Raw genomic sequence first — 24,696 nt, forward strand, 5'->3', positions numbered from 1 at the left:
ACTCGGTTACATAAATAGACCACCAGTTATATGTATGCATTGTAGTCATACAAATATTTGACAATTAACCACGCTGAATTGCATCGGTTCAGCAGACCAAAAGCCACGCATTTTTGAGGTGTCAAAGGAAATTGCAAAACCCAAACAATAAATTAATTATCTTAGTCGCAAAACCACATTTTACACCTCACTCATCGATTCATTGCACAGTGCCGCACCCTACAAATTTAGTAATGTATGCACATATGTATGTACGAGTATGGTTTGTACTGGAGCGTGCATATTGGCATATTGGCAAATTGGCTGGGAAGTTGAGCAGTAAATTCGATATTTTTATGAATGAATTCTACGCTTTTCAAGGGCCTGTAAATAGCAATCAACTAGCAAGGTAAACAAACAAATTGCATAAAGAAAAAAAAACAACAACAAAAACATAATATAGATGAAACTTCAGAGCTACAAAGAAATCGATCGATGAAACAAAAGTAAGCCTGTGAATATTTGCTGCATAAATAAGAGTACAGACGAATGGAAACGCCGGTGATGTCTGGGACAAATAGACAGAAAAAGTAAATACGTGTGTTTTCGGTAAACATTCGTGGACACTCGTACATACACTTATGTGGACAGGTACATTTACACAATTCGAAATCAAACAACAAATATATGAGGGATTTGGAGTTTTACCACCGATCAAGTGTTGAAAAGTGCTTAGCGGCACTTTTCAAAAAATATTTTATTTAATTTTAACACTTTGACACCTATCCATATTGATTTTCCTAGTATTTATCTTAGTTGTTGACAATGTATAATATTATTATGTCGTTTACTTATATACAATTTTTAACTTGTTAAAATTTTGAAATAAAGGTTGGTCCTATGGTATATTTAAAAACTATATCATATATTTTTTGGACAGTGAGAGATTTGCTCCTACTACGCTTCAGGATATATTGCAATACTGTGTTTGTTGAAAACAGAGAAAAGTTTAAGCTCAACCAGCCGAAAAGTCGATAGTTGTCAAATCAGTCGTGAAGCAGCCACTCTCCTTTCCATCCAGATCAATTACTCAAAATGTGAGGCGTTAGCTGTAATAGTAAATATTGCACAAAGTTATTGCAATCGTCGCTTGATTTTTACAGAAATGGAAAATCTTGCCCATTCGCTTAGTTAACGCTTCCTAGCTTGGTCTCAAAATATACTAAGCTATTGTTTGGTCGTCTTTCTTGGCATCACTTTCTAATGAACCTTTCTTCAGTTTCTAATTACATATTGAGGTTTTTTTAAAATAATTTTCTAGAGTATTGAAAATGACATAACTATGTGAGCCATCTTGTATATATGCGAGAGCAATTTTTTCTGTTTCAATGTAGATTTCTGAAGATATTTTTTTTATTAAGAAAGCTATTTTAGCTTGATGGTTTGTGGTTTTAAGTACAGAGTGAAAAAATCGCAACTAATAAAAAGTATGAACTAATTCATCGTAATGGGAAAAACTATATTTGAAGGTCCATTGAGGTGATAGATTTCGTAATAATCTGAAGTAATTCGGTTAATTAGAGGGTTAATAAGACAATGTCAGTTAAATGAGTGCTTTTTGGCAACCCTTTGTCATATTTCTTGTTAATAGAATTTGGACTTACTCAGCCGAAAATAATTTCATTGACGCATATTACTTTTTCCATTCATTTGGAGGGGCAATTGGTCCAAAAGATATCTGACCAAAAGCGTTTTTAATAAATTGAAACAGATATGTTGCATTTTGCTGTGACATTTCTTTTGTATTTGGATTGAGCTTGAATTAATAAAAATGTATCTTGGCTTTTGAAAAAGAAGTTGCTTAAAATCGTCAGCACTAATTTTTTCTGGATCATATATTATTATAGGCAAGAATGTATGTCAATATGCCCATAATTATTTCAAGACAAAGCCCAGCAAATAAGTTCTAAAAATGCCTAATATTTCGCTTGAATGGCAAACGACTGCATGTTGAAAATAGCAAGAAAATTTTTGGGCGCTGGCTCTTTTCTCGGTAGCTTTAACTATCTGATCCAGCCCTATAACTTGATACAGTATTTCTCTTTCTTTGACAGCGCTCGCCCCACTCTTACTAATTCAAGACATGCTATTGCACATGTTACATGGTCTGGACTGGAAAATTTTGTCCGTACAATAACCTACGTCGAAAAGAAATTTAAAAAATTTACAGCTTTAAATAAAATTGTAATTTATCCAAAACTTTGGTCGTTTTTAACCATCGAAATTCGAATTTTGATCAGATCAAAAGAGTTGTAAGTCATTGTTTGAGAACTATATACAGAACATGTCGAAAAAGTTTAATAGTGTTCAGATCTTTTAGTCCGAGCAATCACTCAAGCAAATCTGAAAAATGTAGTTTTGAGAAAAATGCGTTGAAAGATAAACTAATGCAGCTGATTAAACTTAGCGGCTGTCCTTTAAAAGGCTATAAATAAAAAACTTTGTGAGATCTTGATTTACAATTAGTATGTACTTTAAGTAAGTATACTACTATTCAAGGTATTACCTATCGAAATATGAAATTTTTTTCTTTTAATTTGGCACTAGGTTTTCCTCTGAAGCGGTTCAAGCAAATACCTACGTAAAGATATGTATTTATTATTAATTATAATAAAGTACATTTAAATGACGGTTGAGTCGATTTAACCATGTTCGGCTGTCCGTCTATATATCCGCGAACTAGTCCCTAAGGTTTCGATATATTCAACGGAAAATTTTCTACGCGTCCTTTTCTTCCCAAGAAGCTGCTCATTTGCCGTACTATCGGTCCGTAAAAGCTGATTGATCAAAATCAAGTCCTTATATGGAAAACTTTTTTACTTGGCAATATATATTTTTACGAAATTTGGCACGAGTTATTTGCTGACAAACTGACCGTTCAAAATCAAGTTAAAGATCTTTGAGATAAATAATAAAAGTAATCAATACATTTCGTAGGCTTCCTAGAATCAAATCAAGTATCCTGGTCACACATCCAACCCAATTCTACATTATCTTTGCTGTCTAAAGACACTTAAGGTGTTAAGTATTATGATCTTCTTTAAGAAAAATGTGTATATTTGTATGCTTAAATTTAAGTGTTTAATAAGTTTTGCGCTGTAAGCGAAGTTTTGTTTACAGAGAGCAGAAGTTTTGACAAACTAATTTCACAGCATTGACTCAGCAAATGTGTGTGTGTGTGTGTTGATTGAATAATTGGCTAATTTCAACAGCAATTGGTGACTCGTTTATTTACTAGTTAAACATCTGGGCGCTCAGTTTGATGAGTTCGAACCGCTTTTGGACGGACATACAAGTATAAGCACCTGTTACACTTTACTGAAAAGATAGCGCCTTTGAGGGTGGTGGTCGCTGATGTTGTCATTTGAGAGTTAATCGCAACTTGTATGTGTAAGTGTGTGTTTTTAGCTTAGTCAGCGTAGCTCAGGTGGAAAATGAAAAAATATAAATTGACCTGAACGCTGGGAAAAACAATCAAAAACACTTCAACTTCAAAGCTCGCGGTACGCTTAGCTTATTGAGACTCGCCCGTGCATACAGTAGATGTTGTAAACTGTGAACTTGAATTGTTGGACTTGAGAATATTTCCATTGTTCAACGAGTGTGGTAAAAAAGTTGTTGTTCTAAGTGCTTTTTGCTGCTGTGATTCTAATTCTGCTGTTGAAAGCGAAAGTCTTTTTAGTGTAGTCAGTTCAGTCAACAACGGTTGGTTGAACGCAACGCTTTGTGTAGGTGTGTGTGTGTGCGTTTGTTCTTAGTTGACGGAAAAAGTTTGTAAAACATCTAAAAGCGGCAAATAGCAGTTTAAAGTACATACTTAAGTGTTTGGCGAAAATGTGCTCGAGCGTTAAGTTGGCAGTTGCGTTGGTCAGTTTTTTACATTCTTTGTAATATTATTCTTATATCGCTTCGTTTTCAAGTACTTTCGCTTAGAATTCATACTCAAATGATATTCGTTGTTGTTTTTGTACCATTTTGTAGCTGTGCGCTGGTATCCTCAGCTTGGCGGAAATTTCGGCAGAGGAAAGCGCAAATGCCGAAAGTGCAGCAGTTCAAAAAGATCTAACCACGTCGGCTACTTCAGCGAAATGTAAGTAGAGAAGTACTAATGGATATACTCAAGTTTATATACTAATATTACTGTGTAAGTATCAGTCTTTAAGTTGTTTACTTGATACTTGTAATATATTTATTTCTAAATGAAAATAATTCAACAGTCCGGAAACACTGTCTTGATACTAAAACGGTTGTCCAATTATTTTCTTGTGCAATTTGCTGCAGTTGTTTCAAAAATTGTGTGGTGCTATTGCTATATAATTGTGTAGTATACCATTATAAGTATTAACAAGAACGCTGGCCACACCGAAGCTATGATGCTATCTTTCACAGGTGCGTTTCTTATAGCATAAAAGAGTATAAAAATATCTTTATACTGATTTTGATAGGTCAACGTGAATGGCAGCTATAAGCTATAAAAGTCGTGAGAATGTATGCTACATTGGCCTGATCTAAACTATATGTTTAAAGATTGTAGGATTGTTTTAGGCAATAATCTGTACAAAATTTCTTGAAGATATTTAGTCAAATAAAAAAAAATTCCTTACGAGGACTTGATTTTGCCCAGTCAGTTTGTATGGTAGCGATAAGCTATAGTAATCCGATTTAAACTATTTATTCGAAGATTCCATTCGATTATAATCCAGTTCGTGAAGATATCTCGTCTATTGAAAACGTTTTCCATGCAAGCACTTGATTCCGATCGTTCATTTTGTATAGAAGCTATATCCTTTAGTGGTCCGGATATAGGCGGTTCCGACAAATGAACTGCTTCTTGGGGAGAAAAGGACGTGTAAAAAATTTCTGATCGATATGTCAAAAACTGAGGATTTAGTTTGCGTATGCAACAGACAGACAGACGGTCCTGGCTAAAACGACTAAGCTCGTCACGCTGATACGTTATATTTATATTTTATAGGGTCTCCAACTTTTTCTTCTAAGTGTAACAAACTGCATTTCAAACTGTGATCTGAATAGGGCATAGAAAGGGTTTAATGAAAGATATTTAGACTATCCAAAGCTGATTCACTGTAATTTAGAATAGTGCGCACTCTAATAATTTTACTTCTAAATCTTGGGATTATAAACCAAAAGATTTATTGAGCATAAAATTTGTTGAAGTTTTATAATTTCAATGGCCGATATCCATTTTCAATCGAATATACCATCGAATAAATAAGATTAGAAAGGGGCAAAAGAGTCCCGAGAGTTCTGAAGGCTGGTTTCATTTGGTTCTATATGATCCATTGAGTTACCATATTTTTTGCAATATTGAAATCGTGTTTGTTAAACGATTATTAAGTTACAACAAAGCGTTGTTATTTACCGCCTATACTTTCTTTGAACGTAATGTACCAACAAATGCCTCTTAACATTTTTCACTACTTGTGATTAGTGATGTTATTTACTTATCAATATGTAATAGGAAATAAATAATACTACGTTTCAGGAATCAATACTTGGAAAATTGTGGCTAATTATTTTGACAAATTAATCAATAAATTGTTGTAATGCTGTAATAGAGTTGTGGTTCGCAGAATCTTAAGGCTGTTAAATCTCTTCATTTCTGTTCAGATAACGTCAAGCTTTTCACCACCAGTAGTATGCCGTTGGAAGCTTGCTAGGTTTGTTGATATAATAAACTTCTAAACGCTATCAAATTTCTAATATTGCATCTCTATGTAACTGGCAATCGAATCATCCGAATTAAAGATTTTGCTTCAAAGATATGAGTACAATTAAATTGAAACCTTGGGTTAGGTTATGTTGCCTTTTAGGAGCATATAAGTATTTGCGCCTTCAAGCGCCTTACAAGAATAGGTAATAATTTAGTAATTGAAAAATGCTTTATTCTTGAATATATTTAAATCAAATTTTAAAGTGAGAGCTAGAAAGGAGGCGTACTGCATTAGTCTTTTAACTACCATATTTTTATAAAAGTAACTGTGGCTATGTACGAATTACGGGAAGGGTGCAAATGTATTGATTGTAGGAAATAAGGATTTTTCAGGCTCTTATACATACATCTCACTCTGTTTAAAGATACATATACTCATACAAAAAATATATCCTCCATACAAACTATGATATTGTTAAAGAAAATAGCAAGTGTCGGTGATTGTTTGTGAAGCTCTCAGTTTGAATCATATAGATAATATGCATTAATATAACCAGGTCAGAACTGATTTATCAGTGGTCTTAGCTGTTGTTTCATATCATTAGTAAAACTAGTGAATATTTTTGCAAATAAGCGCTTAGTTTTTGGAAAATAGAAGGATCAATGCTGGGAATAATTCTGATCAAGCTTTCTGAAAAATGTAGTTCTTTAAAGTTGATACCCTGACTAATTTGTGGTATGAGAGATTTTATAACTAAATGAAACTCAAAGGTCGGTAGCGTTTTATGAAAGTTCCTAAAAAATAATATTTTTAGTTTGGAAAAGGTTTTGATTGGTTAGAGTTTTCATGGTAGACAAGAATCAGCTATTTTTTATACTTAACAATTACATAGACTTGTATTCAAAATTTCGATGCCCACATGTGTAGGTCCTTCTTTGGTAATCAAAAGGGAATAAGCGAGTGTTAAAAATTCTTTTTATTCCAACCAAATAATTAGAATTCCACTAGTTTTGAATAATATATTCCTTAAATATATCCTAGTTAAATTATGCATTTAACATAAAAACTCCTAAAATGAATGGATTGGTATAAAAAAAGTTTTCTTCATAATTTTTATATGTTTGTAAAAGATCTTTGGATTAATTAAATTTAGAAGAAGTGCTTCCACTTAAATATTTATATATGACAGTGGAAGTATTGCGCTTTAAACTGAATTTGAATATGTTTGCCAACTTTGATATTTATTTTTTCTGACATTATTTAAGTGTAAACCTAACTAATTTGACACAGACACTACCTACGTAAATATGTAAGCTGCTTATTAAATGTCACTTTTGTTTATTTGTTGTTGTCTATCAATTAGTGTTCAACTTGGGCAGCTTATTTGGCCAGAGTCCCGGCTATGGTTACGGTAATGGATATGGCTATGGTTATGGCAATAGCTACTATCCTAGCGCCAATAGGCCGACAACTTATAATCCTTACAGAAACAACTATTACCCCACTACCAGCACATATCCCAGCAACTACTACCCGAGCAATTATTATCCAAGCAACAGTGGCTGGAGCGGCAGCAATTACCCCAACTACGGTTCTAACGGCGGCTATTATCCCAGCGCTGGGGGCTATGGCTATAATTATGGCAGCACCACTGGCGCGGGCGGCTACTACCCCAGCACGGGCACCAATATTCTAGGCGGAAATGGCGGCTACGGCGGCTATGGAGGTAATGGCGGCCTGCCTCAATACTATGGCTATTGGAATCCACAATACACGGGGCAGCGCAATCGTGGTTACGGTTATTACGCCAATACCGATCGCGATGGCTTGCCACGCTATGATGGCGGCTATAACGATCGCCCTTATGGTGGGCGTGGCGGTTATGGCACATATCGTGGCTACGATTGATGTTCACAGCGTGTATGTGGAATGCTTTAAAGTTTGCTAATTTTTGTTTTGTGTTTTTTTTTAACATTTTTAATGTGTTGCTTTATTGCTTTGTTGTTGTTGGCTTAGCGCTGCTATTGAAATACGAAAATAAACTTGCTTTTCTTTGTAAATATGTATGTGCGTGAATATTTGATTGATTTTGGAAGTATTTTTTGACTTACGTATGAATTCTAAACTAAAATTATAGTAGAAATGTATTTATATATGTGTACAGCTATGTGTAACTAATCCTATAATCTATATTTCGTTACGTATATAAGCATGTATATATAGGTATGTAAGGATCAAAGACGCATTTGAGTTAACAGATTTTTTTTTATTGTGCAGCTTAGAATTAATTTTATTCTAATTGAAAGAGCTCGCATAATTCAAAACAATGTTAAAGCTGGAAAGATGCCACCTTTTGAAAGAGCTTAAGCCAAAAAATACATATATTGAAACATTACTATGGAAGGGGTAACAACGATAAGATATTTAAGCAAGCATAGAGGCGGTAATATTTTTTCATAGGAGTTGCCACCTTTTGAAATGCTTTCATTACAAAAAAAAAACAGTTGAAAAAATATATTTAAATATTAATATATGGATTTCGAAAAATTTTTAGTTGTTTTAAAATGATTGCCACTTTAAAAAAAATCAATAACATTTATAAAGCAAATGCAATACCTTTACCGTTAAAGTAAGAAATCTTAAGTAGAGTTGCAATTGCAATTTTTTGCGGAGTGTTGCAGTGGTTTTAATTTTCAATACATATTTTCACAGGTTTTGCCTAATCGCCAAAATTTAAACGGTAAATATATGGAAATTGAAATATGTGAACTCCATTAAATACAAGTAATATAGTTGAAAAATTTTCAAAACTATTTCAATTATTCGATATATTTCTCAACTGAGATATTTTATATATTCTATATACTTTTAAATTCCGATATTCTTAGCAACTGTTTTCGGATATTTTATATATTTTTTGTAATAATTTCGATATTTTTCTCAACTGGGATATTCTTTACGTTCTATATGCTTAATAATTATGGTCTTTTTCGCAACTGTCTTCAGATATTCTATAAACTTGTTCGGTAGTATTAACAAAAAATATTGAAAACACATTTGAATATCTATTTCCCGTAGTTTGGAGCGTCATTTACTGTAACGTTTCATATTCAAGCTGACCATTTGATTTCCAACTGAGCAATTTCTTATCGCTGACAATCGTAGAAAATAACTCGATTTCAAAATGTTTTCATATACATGATTTATTATTTATGTAAAAACATTTTAAAATGAACTAAAAAAATCCAGAACAGTATAATTTCATGCTTTGCATGCCAATTATCTCGTTAAAGTGACATGAAAATCTTAACTTTCAATTTCATTTTCTTATATTTTGAAGGTTGAATGATTTGACAGACAATTTGCATTTAATTTAACATATGTCACCACAATAATTGAGCAGCTTTAAATTATGAGGAACTAGAGAATAATATAATTTCATATTCAGATATGTGTTTGTGTGTGCATGCAGTTGAGAATTTAATTTGAATTTATTTTGTTAAAGTACTAAGTTCTAATAATGCGGCTAATCACAGACAATGAAACGGAAACGACATATTATGCAAAGCATTAGTCAGCTGTTTAGTAAGTCGGTATAGTAAAGGGTTTATTTCATAGTAGGGGATCATAGGTGCAGCTTGTGACAAATTGAATAGACGCATTACGCTAATTTTCTATAATTATTGTTAAATCACGAAGTTGTAATAAAAATTAAAATGAATCACTTTTCTCTATTCTTAGGCGCTTTGCTTTATGTTGAGAAATATAGATTTCAATGTCATGCATAGATTAAATTTATTAAATAATTATACTGAATTATCTATTTAGCAGTATGTTTATACTAGTACTGGGTATGTGTCACAACAGGTGTGTGGTGGCGCGCCCCTAATGATCAAAACGAAAAATTAAGGGCGTTTTCGATTTTTTTTTTGTTATTAAAATATTGTCAAATCATATTTGGGTTAGTCTATGTGGTTTTGTGGGAAACATTTTTAGAATGTGCTTTGTGAAATATTCACTTATAGATTTACGTTAGATTAGTATGGTATGCTAATAGCCATGCACAGACCAATATTGATCCTTAGCGTTACTAGATCGAGAGCTGTCATGTATTCTATGAGGAGCAGCCATCCTTTAGGATACCAGAGCTTGACGCGAATTTCAACAGTGTCTCAAACCGTGGGACACCCAAATGCTTGAAGCGTTGCTTTTCCAATGCTGTATAAGTGCACAAGAGATGTTCCATTGTTTCTCTGGTGTCTCGTTATTGACATTCCAGCAGTTTTCTCATTCTGTCAACCTCATTCTGTAGGCATGAGACGCCGTTAGACTGTGATCAGTCAGCATTCTAACCATGTTTCCTTCTATCGAGTGTTTGAAGGAACTTCTTGTACTTCTGATCTACTGCTTTGAACAATAATTTTGCAGCTTTGCATCCCGGTAGATCGTTCCATCACGTTTTTACCTTTCTTGCCATGCACCTGTCCAGATCGTCGTATAGACAATGCTTTGGGTTTCCTAATGTCGGTCACGTTTTCGGATGACAGCCGTATAGCAATCTTAGCAATTTCGTTTAATACTAATACTACTACTATGTAAAATTGAAATCGCTTGCTCGTGGTGACACCCTCTACTTCCACTCTACTAGCCAAGAAACAAGCCACTATGCGATACGGGGCTATTGCCTTGATTACTCCACTACAAGATAATAATAATGTTCAGAAAAATTATCCCAAAAACTTCCAGAGATATGGCATACGAAAAATATAAATTGAATAGTTGTTTATTAGTCCCGGAAGCAGATATAATGGTATGCTAAAAATTTAGTTCAAACTGTTTAGCAGTTTTGAATATTCAATGGCCATGTATATTTGTACATATGAAAAAACATCTATTAAATGTCATATTTAGTTTTGTTTACCAATTTTGCACCATATTTTATTTGAAAAACAAATTCACATATTAACATATATAAATAAATATGTATAATAGTTTCAGGCTATGTGTAGTTAAGTAAACAAGTTTTCGCAATGATTCGTATAAACGCGCGTGTAAGCTTGACACGAGCATGCCTAAAAGTATGCTTCAATAAGTTATCAGTTATTAAACAGAAATGCATCATGATGTGTATGCCTGAAGGTATACTTCAGTATCACTCTCTGCATTAAACAAGTGCTGCCACAGTGTATTATTAGTGTATTTAAATATGGTATAATTATCTACAGCTAAAATGCTTTAATTAAAAATACTTGGATGAATTTATTCTAACATTTTCTGGGTGTTCGCTATTGTATAATTAGTTAATGCGCTTGAATGTATAAAAATATAATTAATAATTAAATTGTTGTTATATATATTAGTACTGCAAATATTTTGTAATAAGTGTAAATTTTATTCATAGAAAATCCTGTTTTACGCATAAATTTATAATATATGTATGCATGTGTATGTATGTATTTTTATAACTATTTCATTTTTTTTTAAATTAAATAGCTTTATAAAAATAATAGCTGTTATTTCTGCCATACAAACTGATCAGTCAAACTCAAATTATTGTATGGAAAAGTTTTTTGTTTTACGAGATATCTTCATGGCTATAATTCATAGCAATGAATTATTGTCCAAAGAAAGGGTACAATCTCTGAACAAATTGTTCAGGTCGAAGCTCTATAACATACATAAAGCGGCTTAAAAAAGCGCCGATAAAAAGCAAGTTCTTGTATAGAAACTTTTTTATGTGTGGAGCATATGATTGCTTGAGTGCAACTGAAGTTAAAGCTTTTTACTGTTCTTAGATAAAAGTACATTTTTTAAATGGAATTTTTTTTTGTTACAAAACTATTTGCATTTTGGTTTAAATAATTATCTTTAGTAATATTTGTTATCAAAATTTTTTTGCTAATTATCTTAAAAACCTCCCACTTCCAAGCCCACTCAAGTCTGTTTTGGATTAATTATTTTAATTTTGTAAATTGTGAAAATTGTGATTTTTGTAAATTTATTTGTTTAACTATGTATTTATTTACTCAAATCAACATGTTTTGCTAATTAGCTTGGAGTAATTCTCACTTACAATCTCAATTTTCGCATCACAATCTTTTTTTTTCTAATTATTTTTTGCATTTTTTATGTGAAATTATTGTTTTTGTTGTGTAACTATTTTTCTCTTTTAAATTAGTTATCTTTTAATTATATAAATTGTGATTTTTTGTAAATTTATTTGTTTACCTGTGGATTTATTTACTCAAATCAACATTTTTTGCTAATTAGCTTAAAGTAATTCTAACTTTCAGGTTCGCTCAAATGATATACATATTAAAATTGGTGGACTCTCCGAAATTCCTGAAATTGGTGAAATTTAGAAATGAAAAAAAAATTATAATAAAATAACAAGTTATTTTAAAGAATAAAAATTATCGAATATCATATACATATATACATATATATAAAAAAATGGAAAACCTATATTAAGTAATAATATTGGCAATTATACTTAAGTACATAGGTAAATAAAAGCGAAATATTGCAAGCAAAAAATATATTAAATATATAAACACGAACAACATTTTTTTGATACCTAACTATCTATTACTTATTTATGATACTTAAACAGCTTTAAGTGGATTCACGCCTTGACGCTTTATTTGTGTGTCTTAAACTGGTAATTTTCTTCTACTTTTTTTCTACTTTTCGCATTTCTCATTTACTCAAACTTCAAGCAGGCCAATAACTGTTCATACGTATGTATACACACATGCTTACATCATTTAAATTCATCGAAGCGTGTGCTGGTCTTCAACTTCGCACAATTCATGTAAGTTGAGAATTATTGTGAGAATGTGTTCGAGTTGGTTATTTCTATTATTGCTTTTCGTGCTAACACTTCAGCTGGTATATACTTAAGCAGCCAAAAAACCGTATGAGCACTTATACTCATTTATTCAATTATTTATTCACTCATTCATTCGGCGCTCTAACACACACTTAGGGGCATTATTAAGTCGCTCAAGTGCTGGCGCATTTGTGACGGCTTTTACTAGTGTTTATTTATGTTTGTACGTGTGAGATAGCGGAACGTACAAAGTAACACCTTTAATTTTAAGCTTTCGTTTCATGGTTTTGGTTGCTTTTGCTGCTTTGCAAAGCCACTGCCCGGCTACTATTGTGTACCGGACTGCTGCTAGCCTGATTAAGTTCTCACTTAAACTGACGTTTAACAACAAATATGCTTGATTTTTATGATGCGTTGCCCCAAACCATAACATTTTCAGTTCATTGCAAATAATCGTGACTAAAATCTAATGCATTTCTACTGTTTTGTAGTGCCATGTTTGTAGACTATGGGCGTGAATTTGATACGCTGAAGGCGAAAATATGATGGTCAACGCAATACGGAGAACTTTTAATCAGTGGAATGAAAAGGAAATGAGATAATACGTATATCAAATAAAATTTATGAAATTAATAAAATATATTATAAAAAGAAAACAATATAAAAATAAATGTTTTGTTGCTCTGCTATGCCGAACAAATAAAAAAATTCTAAGAAATTACTAAGGAAATTAATGACTTTTTGGGTAGTTTGTTATGTTTCTGTAGTAAGTTTTGTATAATAAGTGAAGTTAGCTGACATTTAACATTGCTTCGTCCAAGTGTTATGTCTACTTGGCTTCATGACTTTTTTGTTTTTGTGTGTTACCAAGTCTTAACTATAACGGTAGTGCAAGTCAGGATTATAAAAGCGGAAGCTTTGGTGGCATCTCATTACCACTTTAAGCCATTTTAGCGGGAGAAGTCGAGTTAGCAAGCCATTCATATATTATAATAGTCCTGTTTTTGCACCAAGAAGGATAAATACTACAAGTATAATATGATGAATTTTATTAGATTTCCAAAGACACTCGTATATATATATATATATATAATATTAAATTTTGAAGCCGATTTGACAAGCATTTTGTCATAGACACAAACAGGTAGTGATCACTTAGTGTCAGGTTCGAACAGTCGATTTTAACAAGATTCCCGTGAACTATATAGAACATTGGCAGAAACTTTTATTAATCACTTGATGTCAGGTCCGGCCTATAAGGTGGATACATAGAACCTCCCCGGAGCTTCTGGTAAGTCACTATTAAGAGGTTGTTTTTAAGGAGCAGCTCATAGTAGATGATACCCTGTCAACTCCATCAAACACATTGCAAAATTTTCGTGACTAGCAAATTCAGGCTTAGAAACTGTTTGCATCGGCTCCCCGCGATTTGATGATGACCGTTTTCGCTAGAAGTTGTCGTAAGTGACCCACTTTTAATCACCAGCAACAGTAAATGAATCGATTTTGTTGCGATTATGCAGTGATTCGTAGACGGAAATTTGGTTCATGATTCATGGTTCATGGTTTTTAAACTCACGTGGAGCCCAGCTGTTTTTTGTATCTCGCCTTATTAAAATTATTCCAAACGGTTTTTTGTGTAATGTTTAGCTCTTGGGCAATCGAAACAGTGCTTACATAATGGTTGAACTCGACGATTTCCATTATTTTATCGATACTTTCGACATTTGATTTTCTCTTTAATGGTGTCCATTTTTGACGCGTGCTTAAACAAGGCCGAGTCCAACAATTACAAAATTGCCCGATCGCTTTTTATACAACGCGGAAAATATTCAGATTCCTAAAGCCATCTGTCGGAGAGATAATAGATCTATGTTTACTTGATCTCATATTTTAGCTCGATAGCTCTGAAAGTACTTGTGTGGTATAAGCTGAGGAAGAAAGGGAGAAAAATTGATGTTTTCACTACAAGATCGAATAGAGAAGTATTTGACTTTATCTAGTATCTCGAATTTACAACAAATTTCGAAAAAATGAAATGACCGAAACAACATTGTGGACCCACCAGCCTAGGAGGTTAAAGAGCCGAAGAAGAGCACAAACACAAGCGTTAATTAATAAATCCAAATGAAAATTAATTTAGTTTAATATTATAAATTATACATATGTAAATACATACAAATGTATTTTAATGCTCACAAACCTAAAATTTACCTTTGCTCCGATTAGCAAAATAATAAATATGTAGAAACAGTTAAACAAACGATAAATATGCAGCGCAAAATATTTGTACAGTAACACCTTATAAATAAATTGATAAGCGATTATAGATAAAATTTGCCAGCAACCTCAACGGATTTATATGTGTGCTTATGTATGGTACATAAAGTAGATATAAAGTAAATAAAAAAAAAAATTGTAAACTAAAAGCTGGAGATCAATTAAACACACCACTGACTGGGTGTTGTTTTATAGCACAAATTTTATTGCATTGACGTATACAAATACATAAATACACATGCATACGCTCATATATATACATACACATTTGTTCATAGGTGAGCAGAAAATTGGGCTTGGTTCTACATACATAAAAATATTTGTGGTTTAATTGCACACTCAAGAGGCGTGGGAGACCAATTATCTGCTGTGTACATGTGTGAATTAGTGAAATTGCTAGATCATGATAAGTAAAGTTCGCTAGGAGATATTCAAGTGCCATACAATAACATTGATTTCGTGATTATTTTTACAACGAAAATAAAAGTTCGACCGTCAAGCAACGGTAATTATTAAAATTTAATAACCCAAAAAGTGCAGAGTAAATTAAAGACACACAAATTTTATTGCTTGCTTAATGCTCATTGATTATTTCCTCAAGCTGACTATATCTATTGTAATCATCTTGTTAAAAGGTGCAGAATTTTTGATTTCAATATGTGCACATAGATTGCATATTAGGGTGAGCAAAATGAAACTACATTTATACAGCGAAAAAAAAAATCTCTGTATCGAATTTTTTACGTGTTATTCGTGCAATACATGAATTCGTTAGATTAGTTTTTGGCTCACCCTACTGCATATGCTGCGAATACATATGTATACACATATACATATAAATTTAGTTTGTGTTTATTCCTTCAAGTTTTCGTATTTTTGTGTTGAAGAATTTTATTGATTTTGCTTTATATGGATAATATAGGTACATATATATGTATGTGTTGCGTCTTGCTTCTTGGCTGACACAATAACTTCCTTAATAAAGTTCAATTGGCAGGTGATGAACTTAGTCCCTCCTTCGACATACATATGTTCACATAGTGACATACGGTGCATGTACAATGTATATATACTTTGTACGAGTATGTGATAGAAAGACCCTAAATTATTCTTCCGCATTATGAAGATGGCATTACATCTCCATGTAATTGAATACCAGAAATTGTTGGTGCATACTCTCTCACTTTTAGTGAGTAATATAAAGCGTATCGCTGTACTTGTGGTATGAGAAAAATATTGAAAAAAACTAGAATGTTGCCACATGCATGATTTTTTTTGCAGAATATTCAATTCAATAAATCTTGCACTTAAAAACTATTTTTTGATAAATGTTGCCATCTGTTTCCATGGTTCAAATCAATTTCAATCGTTATAGAATAAGGAAAAATATGAATAAGGAAAATATTCTGAGAAGAGGTATCAAAGAAAAAAGTTAAAGGTTGCCACCAGTTTGATATTTTTTTGAAAAAAAGAATTACTTTGAATTTAAGAAACCTTTTTGTAAAAATCTTTAAATATTAAACTTAAAACATATCTATTGATAATGTTGCCATCTGTTCACAAATTTTAAAATGATTACAAACGTAAGAGAATAAAAAATAAAAACATGTTAAAAAAAATTATCAAAGAAAAAAGTTAAAGGTTGCCACCTGTTGGAATTTTTTTTTCAAAAAATTAATCATTTCCAATCTAAATTTCATTTCTATAAAAATCTGTATATTTTACAATTAAAAACATATTTATTGATAAGCGTTGCCATCTTTTTACAAATTCCAAATCATCCGACTGTGGCAATCACAAGGGTAATAACAATGATTGATGGCGAATTTTTTATTATTGTTATGTTGAATCCTATGTCTATGATAGTTATACACATTCTTACCTACAAATTCTGTTAGCCTTTGACATAATCTTGAGATAGTAAGTGGACTAACAAATGATCCGAAAGTCACTAATCGTAGTTAGAATATATAATAATAAAGGAATAGTATGCATTTGATATGTTAAGAAATAAAATTAAGCCTGGAAAATTACTTCGGATTCATATGCCTTTTATTATCAATACTAACACTGTTAATCATTAATATCATAAAATACAAAATATTCATCGTTGTACCTTCATTTTATGACCTCATAATCATGATAATCTCAAGCTTCATCACAATGTGCTTAACATTTCCATTAGAATTTACTTATGGTATGTTAATATAAGATCAAAATAAGATAATGAATACGTATATCTACTTATGATACGTACATATGTACAAGTATGTCCATAAACCTTTATATAAAGGATAATACGTATTTACAAAAGGCCCTTTTATATTGATCCATTGCCAAAATTAATACGGACATGTTCATATAAAGTGATAAACATTTAAGAAGATAAGTTTCGGAGCACAATATGCTTGCTAAGTATTCCCATAAACGAGCACAAACACACGCACCCGTGTAACATGAATAATGAAGCGATTGACTGAGTCATTATATTGCGGTAAGATGTGGGTGTGACAGTGTATCAAGATGTCTTGTGATACATTTTTTGATTAGGTAATTCTCCAACTCAATGTCAACATAAACGTCTCCCGCAAAAAGCATAGGTATGTACATTACAAATATTTTTGCATAACTATAAAAGAGAATAAAGAAAATTAGACGAAAATGCATATTAAGATAAACTGTTTTCATTTAGTTTCCTTGAAAAGCGAATGTTAGGTGGATAGATTGCTTGTAGAGCTAATGGGTGTGAGCAAAATACTTTTTAATAAAAAATCAAAAATTGATTTGGTTGATAAGAGAACTCTGTTTTTTTTTTCAACAAAAACTGGATCACTTTTTTGCTAGTGTATAATAGTTTTGTTCACATAATAATTGTTTGAATCATCTAAAAATAATCGAGATAGATATAGGATTATATACAAGTATATAAATGATCAGGATGATGAAGCGAAATATTCAGATATTCTATGTATATTGGTACCCAGTAATCAAATTGGAAATTACAATATCGAGCTGGTGTATTTGTTTGTATACCATAAACAATCTGAGCAATGTTTTGACTATTGATTTTTTAATGCTGCAATAAATTCGAACAAAAATATTTTAACACGGAAAATTGTTTAATTGTTGTCAATGCCGCAAGATTTTCAAAAATTGAAATGATTGGATATTTTTTTACGGCGGCATAAAAATGAATTTAATGCAGTGTGAATTTGGAAATTTACTGAATTTGGTTTTTATGTATTTGTTATTGGATGTGGAAAAGAAAACACGTCAAATGTAAATCAAGTTTATTTTGTACAACATTTACTGTTGATAGAAGGAAATAATATAAAAATAGTAGATTGAAACTTATTATGTATATTTAAAATTGTGTAGCTTAAATCACATTGAAGAAAAATAATTAAATAATAATTATCAAGAAATGGCTTATTATTGTGGAATGATCAAATTTTCAAATAAATTATTGCAGCTATGAGCAAATGTATTTATAAATATCATCTGATCAAATTTGACTCGACCTTCTCGTGATCCTGCACGCGAAAATCGAATCTATAACTTTGTTTTTTTTTAAGTTTTTGGTACAACTTTTCTTTATATTTGTGTGAAGTTGTAACTCCATACTTCATTAAGTGGGGGTAAGTGGCACCAGGTGATTTCGGTGGCACAAAGCATTCTGTGAAGGTCATAAAATCATCGAAAACTTGCTTCATGCTTACTATGTTAGTGATGATAACATTGAAAACGTTAAAGAAACGGCGCTTTTATATTTTTGTGTCATCATCAGAGAGATAGCAGAGGATCTCAACATATCTCAAAATACCTGAAATTGTAGCAAAAACGACGTTGAGTAGAGGTCGCAAAAAAAACTCTATAGAGTAGCTGAGAACCTTACATTCATCAAACGCATCATTACTGGCGACGAGACATGGTTTATGAATCTGTTGTCAGAACTGTCCAATAACTTAGCGAATGGCGCTTTAAAAATGAGTCGAAACCAAAAAACCACATCTAAATCAATCAAAAATCAAGATGATGCTTATCGTTTTCTTACATAACCGTGTTATGATTCACCATGAATTCTTACCACAAAGTCAAAGGATCAAGAAGAAATCTACACATTTAGAAAACCTAAGACGGATTTTAAGAGAACTTTTCTTATCATACCTAGAAAGTTTGTCATTACCAGAAAAGAGGTAGAAAAAATTTTGACGGTGGCATTTCGATCTGAACTATAATCGAACCTTAAGTCTAGCGAAGTAGACCTTTAACATTTAACAACGACTAAATTTTATTTTCAGCGGTATTTTACAAATATATAATTACCAAAAAGTCATATTTGGGTTATTATCGAATTTATTCCTTTAAATATAACCGAAACCGATTTTATGTAGATTAAAATTGTGCCTAAATTGACAATTCGTAGCTTGAACTTTCAAACTTTCAAAAAAGGAAAAATGTATTTATGAAATCATCACTTTATGAACCGTCTGAACCGGTGTCTTGTTGTTTTAATAAAAGAAATTATAACTTACCAACCGTGCAGGCTTGCAAAAATTTCACACCATCTAAAGTTGTAAACGTTAAATATTTGTTTACTTTAAAATTTTTCAATTTCAATAAAATCACGCCTATGAGTACATATTTACAAATATTGCTGCCCAGATTTTGTCGTTTTGTATATCATAAATATCGTAGTCTACATATTTTAGAAGGCACGTGCTATTCAGTTCTATAAACTACAATATATCGTTCAATTAGCATTGCGTTATTAATCTATATTAAATGCTTGCTAAATTTTTGCATTTTATAGAAATACATAAGTGCTAGAATTAGCAAAACGGCTGATTGATATGACTAAAAGCTTAAACTCAAAAGAGTAGAAAACTTGTAGCATTTATTAATTTATTCAGCGCTAAAAGCCCACAACAAAATAAAATCTGTTAAATTCAACTTAAAGTTTATTGAGTGTTATTTATCTATTCACTTACGTCTATATATATTATATATATGCAATGTATTTGAAGACTTCTCGACAAGCATATGTGTATTATGTATGCGAAATACTCTTACTCCCGACAGCAATAAATTGCAAATTGAAAGCCGATATAAATTTCTTTTCTTCTCACTGTTTTTGCTGCTATTATACTTTATTATACTCGTTGTGCCCCATGTGTATCATTCTGTCCGCCACAGTTTGTACTGGAGCCACGACTTGGTTTTGATTTTCAATTAGCACGAGTGTCGCGCCAGAGGGTGACAGCGGAAGCATGACACGTGAATGGTGTTTTGAACTTCACGCGAACTCAAACGATTTTGGCATCAACAACACTTCACGCGCACAAGTACAAGTATTTATAGCGAAAATTTAACGTTCGTTAGTGCAAATACTGTCATGAAATGATAATACTTCCTTTTTCGTTTCTCTCATCACAATCCTTTCCGTACCATTTTATCGCAATCATGACACATAAATGTGTTTTGCAACGCTTTATATTATTTACTTTTACAACTTAAATGTGTATATATATGTATAAATGTATGCGTGTTTATGTGCATTTGTGGTTGCGTTTATATAATATATATCTTACTTTTTATTGCTCCTTTCCTTCAACTATTTGTTCGTGGTTTTCATTGCGTGAACTTTACACAGTTCTATTTATATTTAAGAGCTTATGCGTTTCTACTTATTTTTCGTGGATATTTATTATATTACCCACTGGTAGCGGAGTATTCGTAGAAAAACCGCTAACAGCACGACTCAACGAGATTTTATGCGAATATGTAAGACTTAATGGCGAAAGTAGCTTAGTTCTATATTTCCTGTATATTGCAACAAATTGTGTTACAAAGTCGACAATGCATAGCAATGACAAATTCGCAGAAAAAGTGCCATTATATTTGATAATAATTTGTATACAGTGTCTACTCATATATAATATTATAACTAGAGGACCCTGTGCATGCGCTGCTGTGTCTAAGGTATACATTAATTATAAATTATTCAGTGCAGTATAATTGTATTTATGAATAGAAAGGAAAACATTATTTCTGAATTTCAAATCACTTCCGAATTTGAAAATGATGAATACTAATTTTCTTTGTTTTGTTATTAAGCTCAAATAAACATTAAATATATTATGTTGATTTTTTTATTTTGTTAATTTTGTAGTCAAGTTTGAATGAGTCATTTTCAAATTTGTTAGTTGATAACATTTAAGATAATGAAAGAGCGTAGATCATTCATAATTTTCAACAATAATATATATATTTGTTAATTATAAACATTTTGAAATCATTGAAAAACATGGCAAGAAGACAATTTCTTTCTTAAATTTTTCAGTCGAATTGGTTGCTATAGTAATATTTCCTGTAATTTTTTTGATTACCAAACGTGCACCGTTTCATAATTGAGTTGAATTGAAATTACTCTGAATAATAATAGTTGAACAATTTTCAACTAAAGATTATGTGATGTCATTCCGAGTATATTTAGTATAAGTAATCTAATTTACGTTTTCATTTGTATCAAGTCTGGCAACAACTGTTGTAACTGGAAACTAAATTCATCAACTTCTACACCCCTGGCCGCTAATTTAGCCCGATCACTGTGCTAGTTATGATCCAAACAACTCCGTCCGTCCGTCCGTGCAAGCTGTAACTTGAGTAAAAACTGAGATATCTTTATGAAACTTAGTAGACATGTTTCTTGGTACCGTGAGACGGTTGGTATTCCAGATGGGCGTAATCGGACAGTTAAAATTATTTTTGAAAAGTAGGCTTGGTCCCGCTCCCTAATAGGCTTAATGTGCATATCTCCTTAGCATTTCTATCGACAGTATGAAAGTGGATGAAATCGAGTGGCAACTCCGCCCACTCCGCATATAACGGTACTGTTAAAAACTACTAAAAGCGCGATAAATCAAGCACTAAACACGCCAAAGACGTTAAATTTTATCTCTGGGATAGTATAAGTTGACTTTATAGGAAACAACTTCAAAATTAGAGAGTGGGCGTGGAACTTTTAGATGAAAACCCATATCTTGTCATAAGGGTAAAGTCCATCTTCCACTATTAACGCAAAATGATTTATTTTAATTCATTATATGACGGTCTCACATCAAATGATAGCGACAATATTCGAAGCTACAATTCGGCCTAGGCTATGTTCAGTTCGTAAGCTAATATTTCTGACACAATTTTAAGAAGAATTCATCATTACAAAATGTACATATGTACGTATGCCAAATTAAGCCCAGTTATATTTTTAGGATGTCGATAAGGCAGTTGAATATACAATAGAATGCGAAGCACTCAATCAAAACTTGCAATACTGTTTTAATAAGACAAATTTCTGTTGAATTGGATAGAATTCATCAATTTATTCGTTCATTTCGTACAATGAAGAAACATTGTGATAAAGTATGCAATGCACAGAAAGAGAATTGTATAGCAATTACCTTGAATTGTGATACAAATATACGAAGATATAATGCTGCAACTCGAACTGATATTGCCGTTTTATTTACGTCTGTAGATAGTCAATCACCATTTGAGAGAAATATGATATTTTTTCAAAAACAAATGGTGAAGGTAAGAAGGTAAAGGTATTTGATTCAGCTTTGGATTCATTGGCATATCCTTTACTATTCACAATTCGACAGATTCGAAATAAAGTTACCATTTTACAATATGCATGTTTCAGATTTGCAATAAGGGCTCAATTAAGCATTTTGCATAAATCCAAAAAACTATTTTTGCAGTGCATTGTTGATATGTAGGTGAGAATAGAATGATGTCGATTACATTTGATAAGACAGAATCAAGTGAATTTGAGTGCAGACAAGATAATTTCTTTGTTGAAAATATTTCAAAATGGAGCAGCAGTTCGAGACTGCATCGGTATTTCATTCAAACAATTGATCAACATTTTATACAAATTAATTTAGCATCCTTTCGCAGGTGCTCACATTTTGTTCAAATTCGTCAATAAAATTTAAATACTATTAACATTGTTAATAAATTTTCTATTGGTCGAATTCCAAACACTGGCGAAGCTAGTATTTATTATTTCACTTGATTGCTCAAAACCAAGGTAATATATTATTAAGCCATATTTGAAAATATTTTTGAAACTACTGAACAGAAATATATTCCCTAATAAATTGCACAACTTTAAAGAGTTTAATTTCATTTATTGCAATGCTAGTCAGCTGCACACACACACATCCTGCAAGAAAAATATTTTAGTTGCCATGTGAACTTAAATGTAAAACTTGACCTTCACTAATTCAGGTGCATCAAAATTCCTTCTGCTTACCACTCCATTAGTCAGTGTTTTTACCCTAACCCGACCCTTTGAAAAACTGAATGCCTGGTTAAGTCCATTGTGTTAGTAAGAGAAACTGTACTTGAGTGTGGTAACCTTAAGGGTGCAGCCGGCTTGCTGGGCATAAAATATGCAGCTAAACGCACCACTATATAGAAAACAATGCTAAAACTGCATTTTGTGTATTTCAGCTTTTTGTATCGCTTTCAACATACTATTCCATAGCTTATGCTCTTATTTCATGGCATGCGTTTAAATATATACATATAACTTGGCAAGTTCACCACTGGCATGAGTTGTTGCGCGTGTGGCTGTGTGTCGCCGTGGGAGTGGACTACGAAACTTCCGTGCACAGTATGGTTGTTGTGGGTATCACTATTAATATGTACATAAATAAAGTTTAGAGTTAGCTGATGCTTGACTGCGCTCGACAGAAAAAGTTCTGCATATTTTTTGCTAGTATGAGCAGTTAGGGAAGTTACAATAATTATATCACACAAATAGAATAACTATGTTAGATAGTTGAAGGAATTTAATAACTGTGTATTTAAATAGTTTACAATATCGTTTATCATAAGTTGATATTAGTTTGAAATTGTTAATGAAGGTAATTGCTATTTAAGGAAGCTTAACGCAATAGTAATATTTAATTGAAATACAGGGAAAAACGAAGCTATAATAGCCTTCACAGATGCATTTCTTATAGCATAAAAGGGTATGAAAATATCTTCACCTTTATTTTGGTCTATAAGCTATGGTAGATCGTTCTGAGTACTGGATGGATTGTATCGTTGCCTTGGAAAATGATCTGTGCCAAATTTCGTGAAGATATCTTGTAACATATATAAGTTTGCCACACAAGAACTTGAGTTTGATCGGTCGGTTTATATGGCAGCTGTATGCTATAGTGGCTTGATACCGGCCGTCAGGACAAATGAACAACTTCTTGGGGAGGAAAGAACAAATACAAAATTTCAGATCAATATCTCAAAACTGATAGACTAGTTTCCGTATATATAGACGGACAGATGCACATGACAAATTTATCCGCTAGTCGTCTGTATATATGCATTTCCTTTTCTGTGTTACAAACCTGGTGTCAAAACTTTGTCTTATATATTTTATCAAAAATCATAAAACGGTAATTAAAGTGGCATAAATAACTAACACATTTTCCTACAGGGTGGATCAAAGTGAAAAATACTTCCCATTTAAAAGTTCTAAAATAATAATAGGCAAAAGCAAAAAACAAAAGAATTTGAAGAAGAAGAAGAATCTAAACTATTAATATCTTTAGAACATAGCTTTTTCTTTACAGGTTTTGGTTTTACAGTCATTCATAAATTTTTTAAGTGTTTTATGAGATCAAGCTTTGGCAACGAGTTTTTAAATCAAATTTGTTTTTAATCTCAGCGCAAATGTTAGGCAAAGTTAGCAATAATAGTTTTAGCATTAATTTGTGATGAATTGTGCAGCAAGAAGTTTTAAATGGAACAACATTGAAGCGGTAGTTAAGGTATTTAAAATGTTACTCATACGCG

General features: G+C 32.0%; 1 protein-coding gene across 1 annotated transcript; it reads left to right on the forward strand.

Annotated features, from left to right (window-relative positions):
* Positions 1-3,501: 3,501 nt before the first annotated feature.
* On the forward strand, positions 3,502-7,776 carry LOC106627408 (pupal cuticle protein Edg-91). The gene is made up of 3 exons (XM_014247504.3): positions 3,502-3,906; positions 4,021-4,129; positions 7,078-7,776. Exons 1-3 carry the CDS (start codon positions 3,874-3,876, stop codon positions 7,620-7,622), a joined length of 687 nt encoding a protein of 228 aa, XP_014102979.3. The 5' UTR covers positions 3,502-3,873; the 3' UTR covers positions 7,623-7,776.
* Positions 7,777-24,696: the final 16,920 nt, after the last annotated feature.

The sequence above is a fragment of the Bactrocera oleae genome, chromosome 6, assembly GCF_042242935.1.
Source record: "Bactrocera oleae isolate idBacOlea1 chromosome 6, idBacOlea1, whole genome shotgun sequence".
NCBI lineage: Eukaryota > Metazoa > Arthropoda > Insecta > Diptera > Tephritidae > Bactrocera > Bactrocera oleae.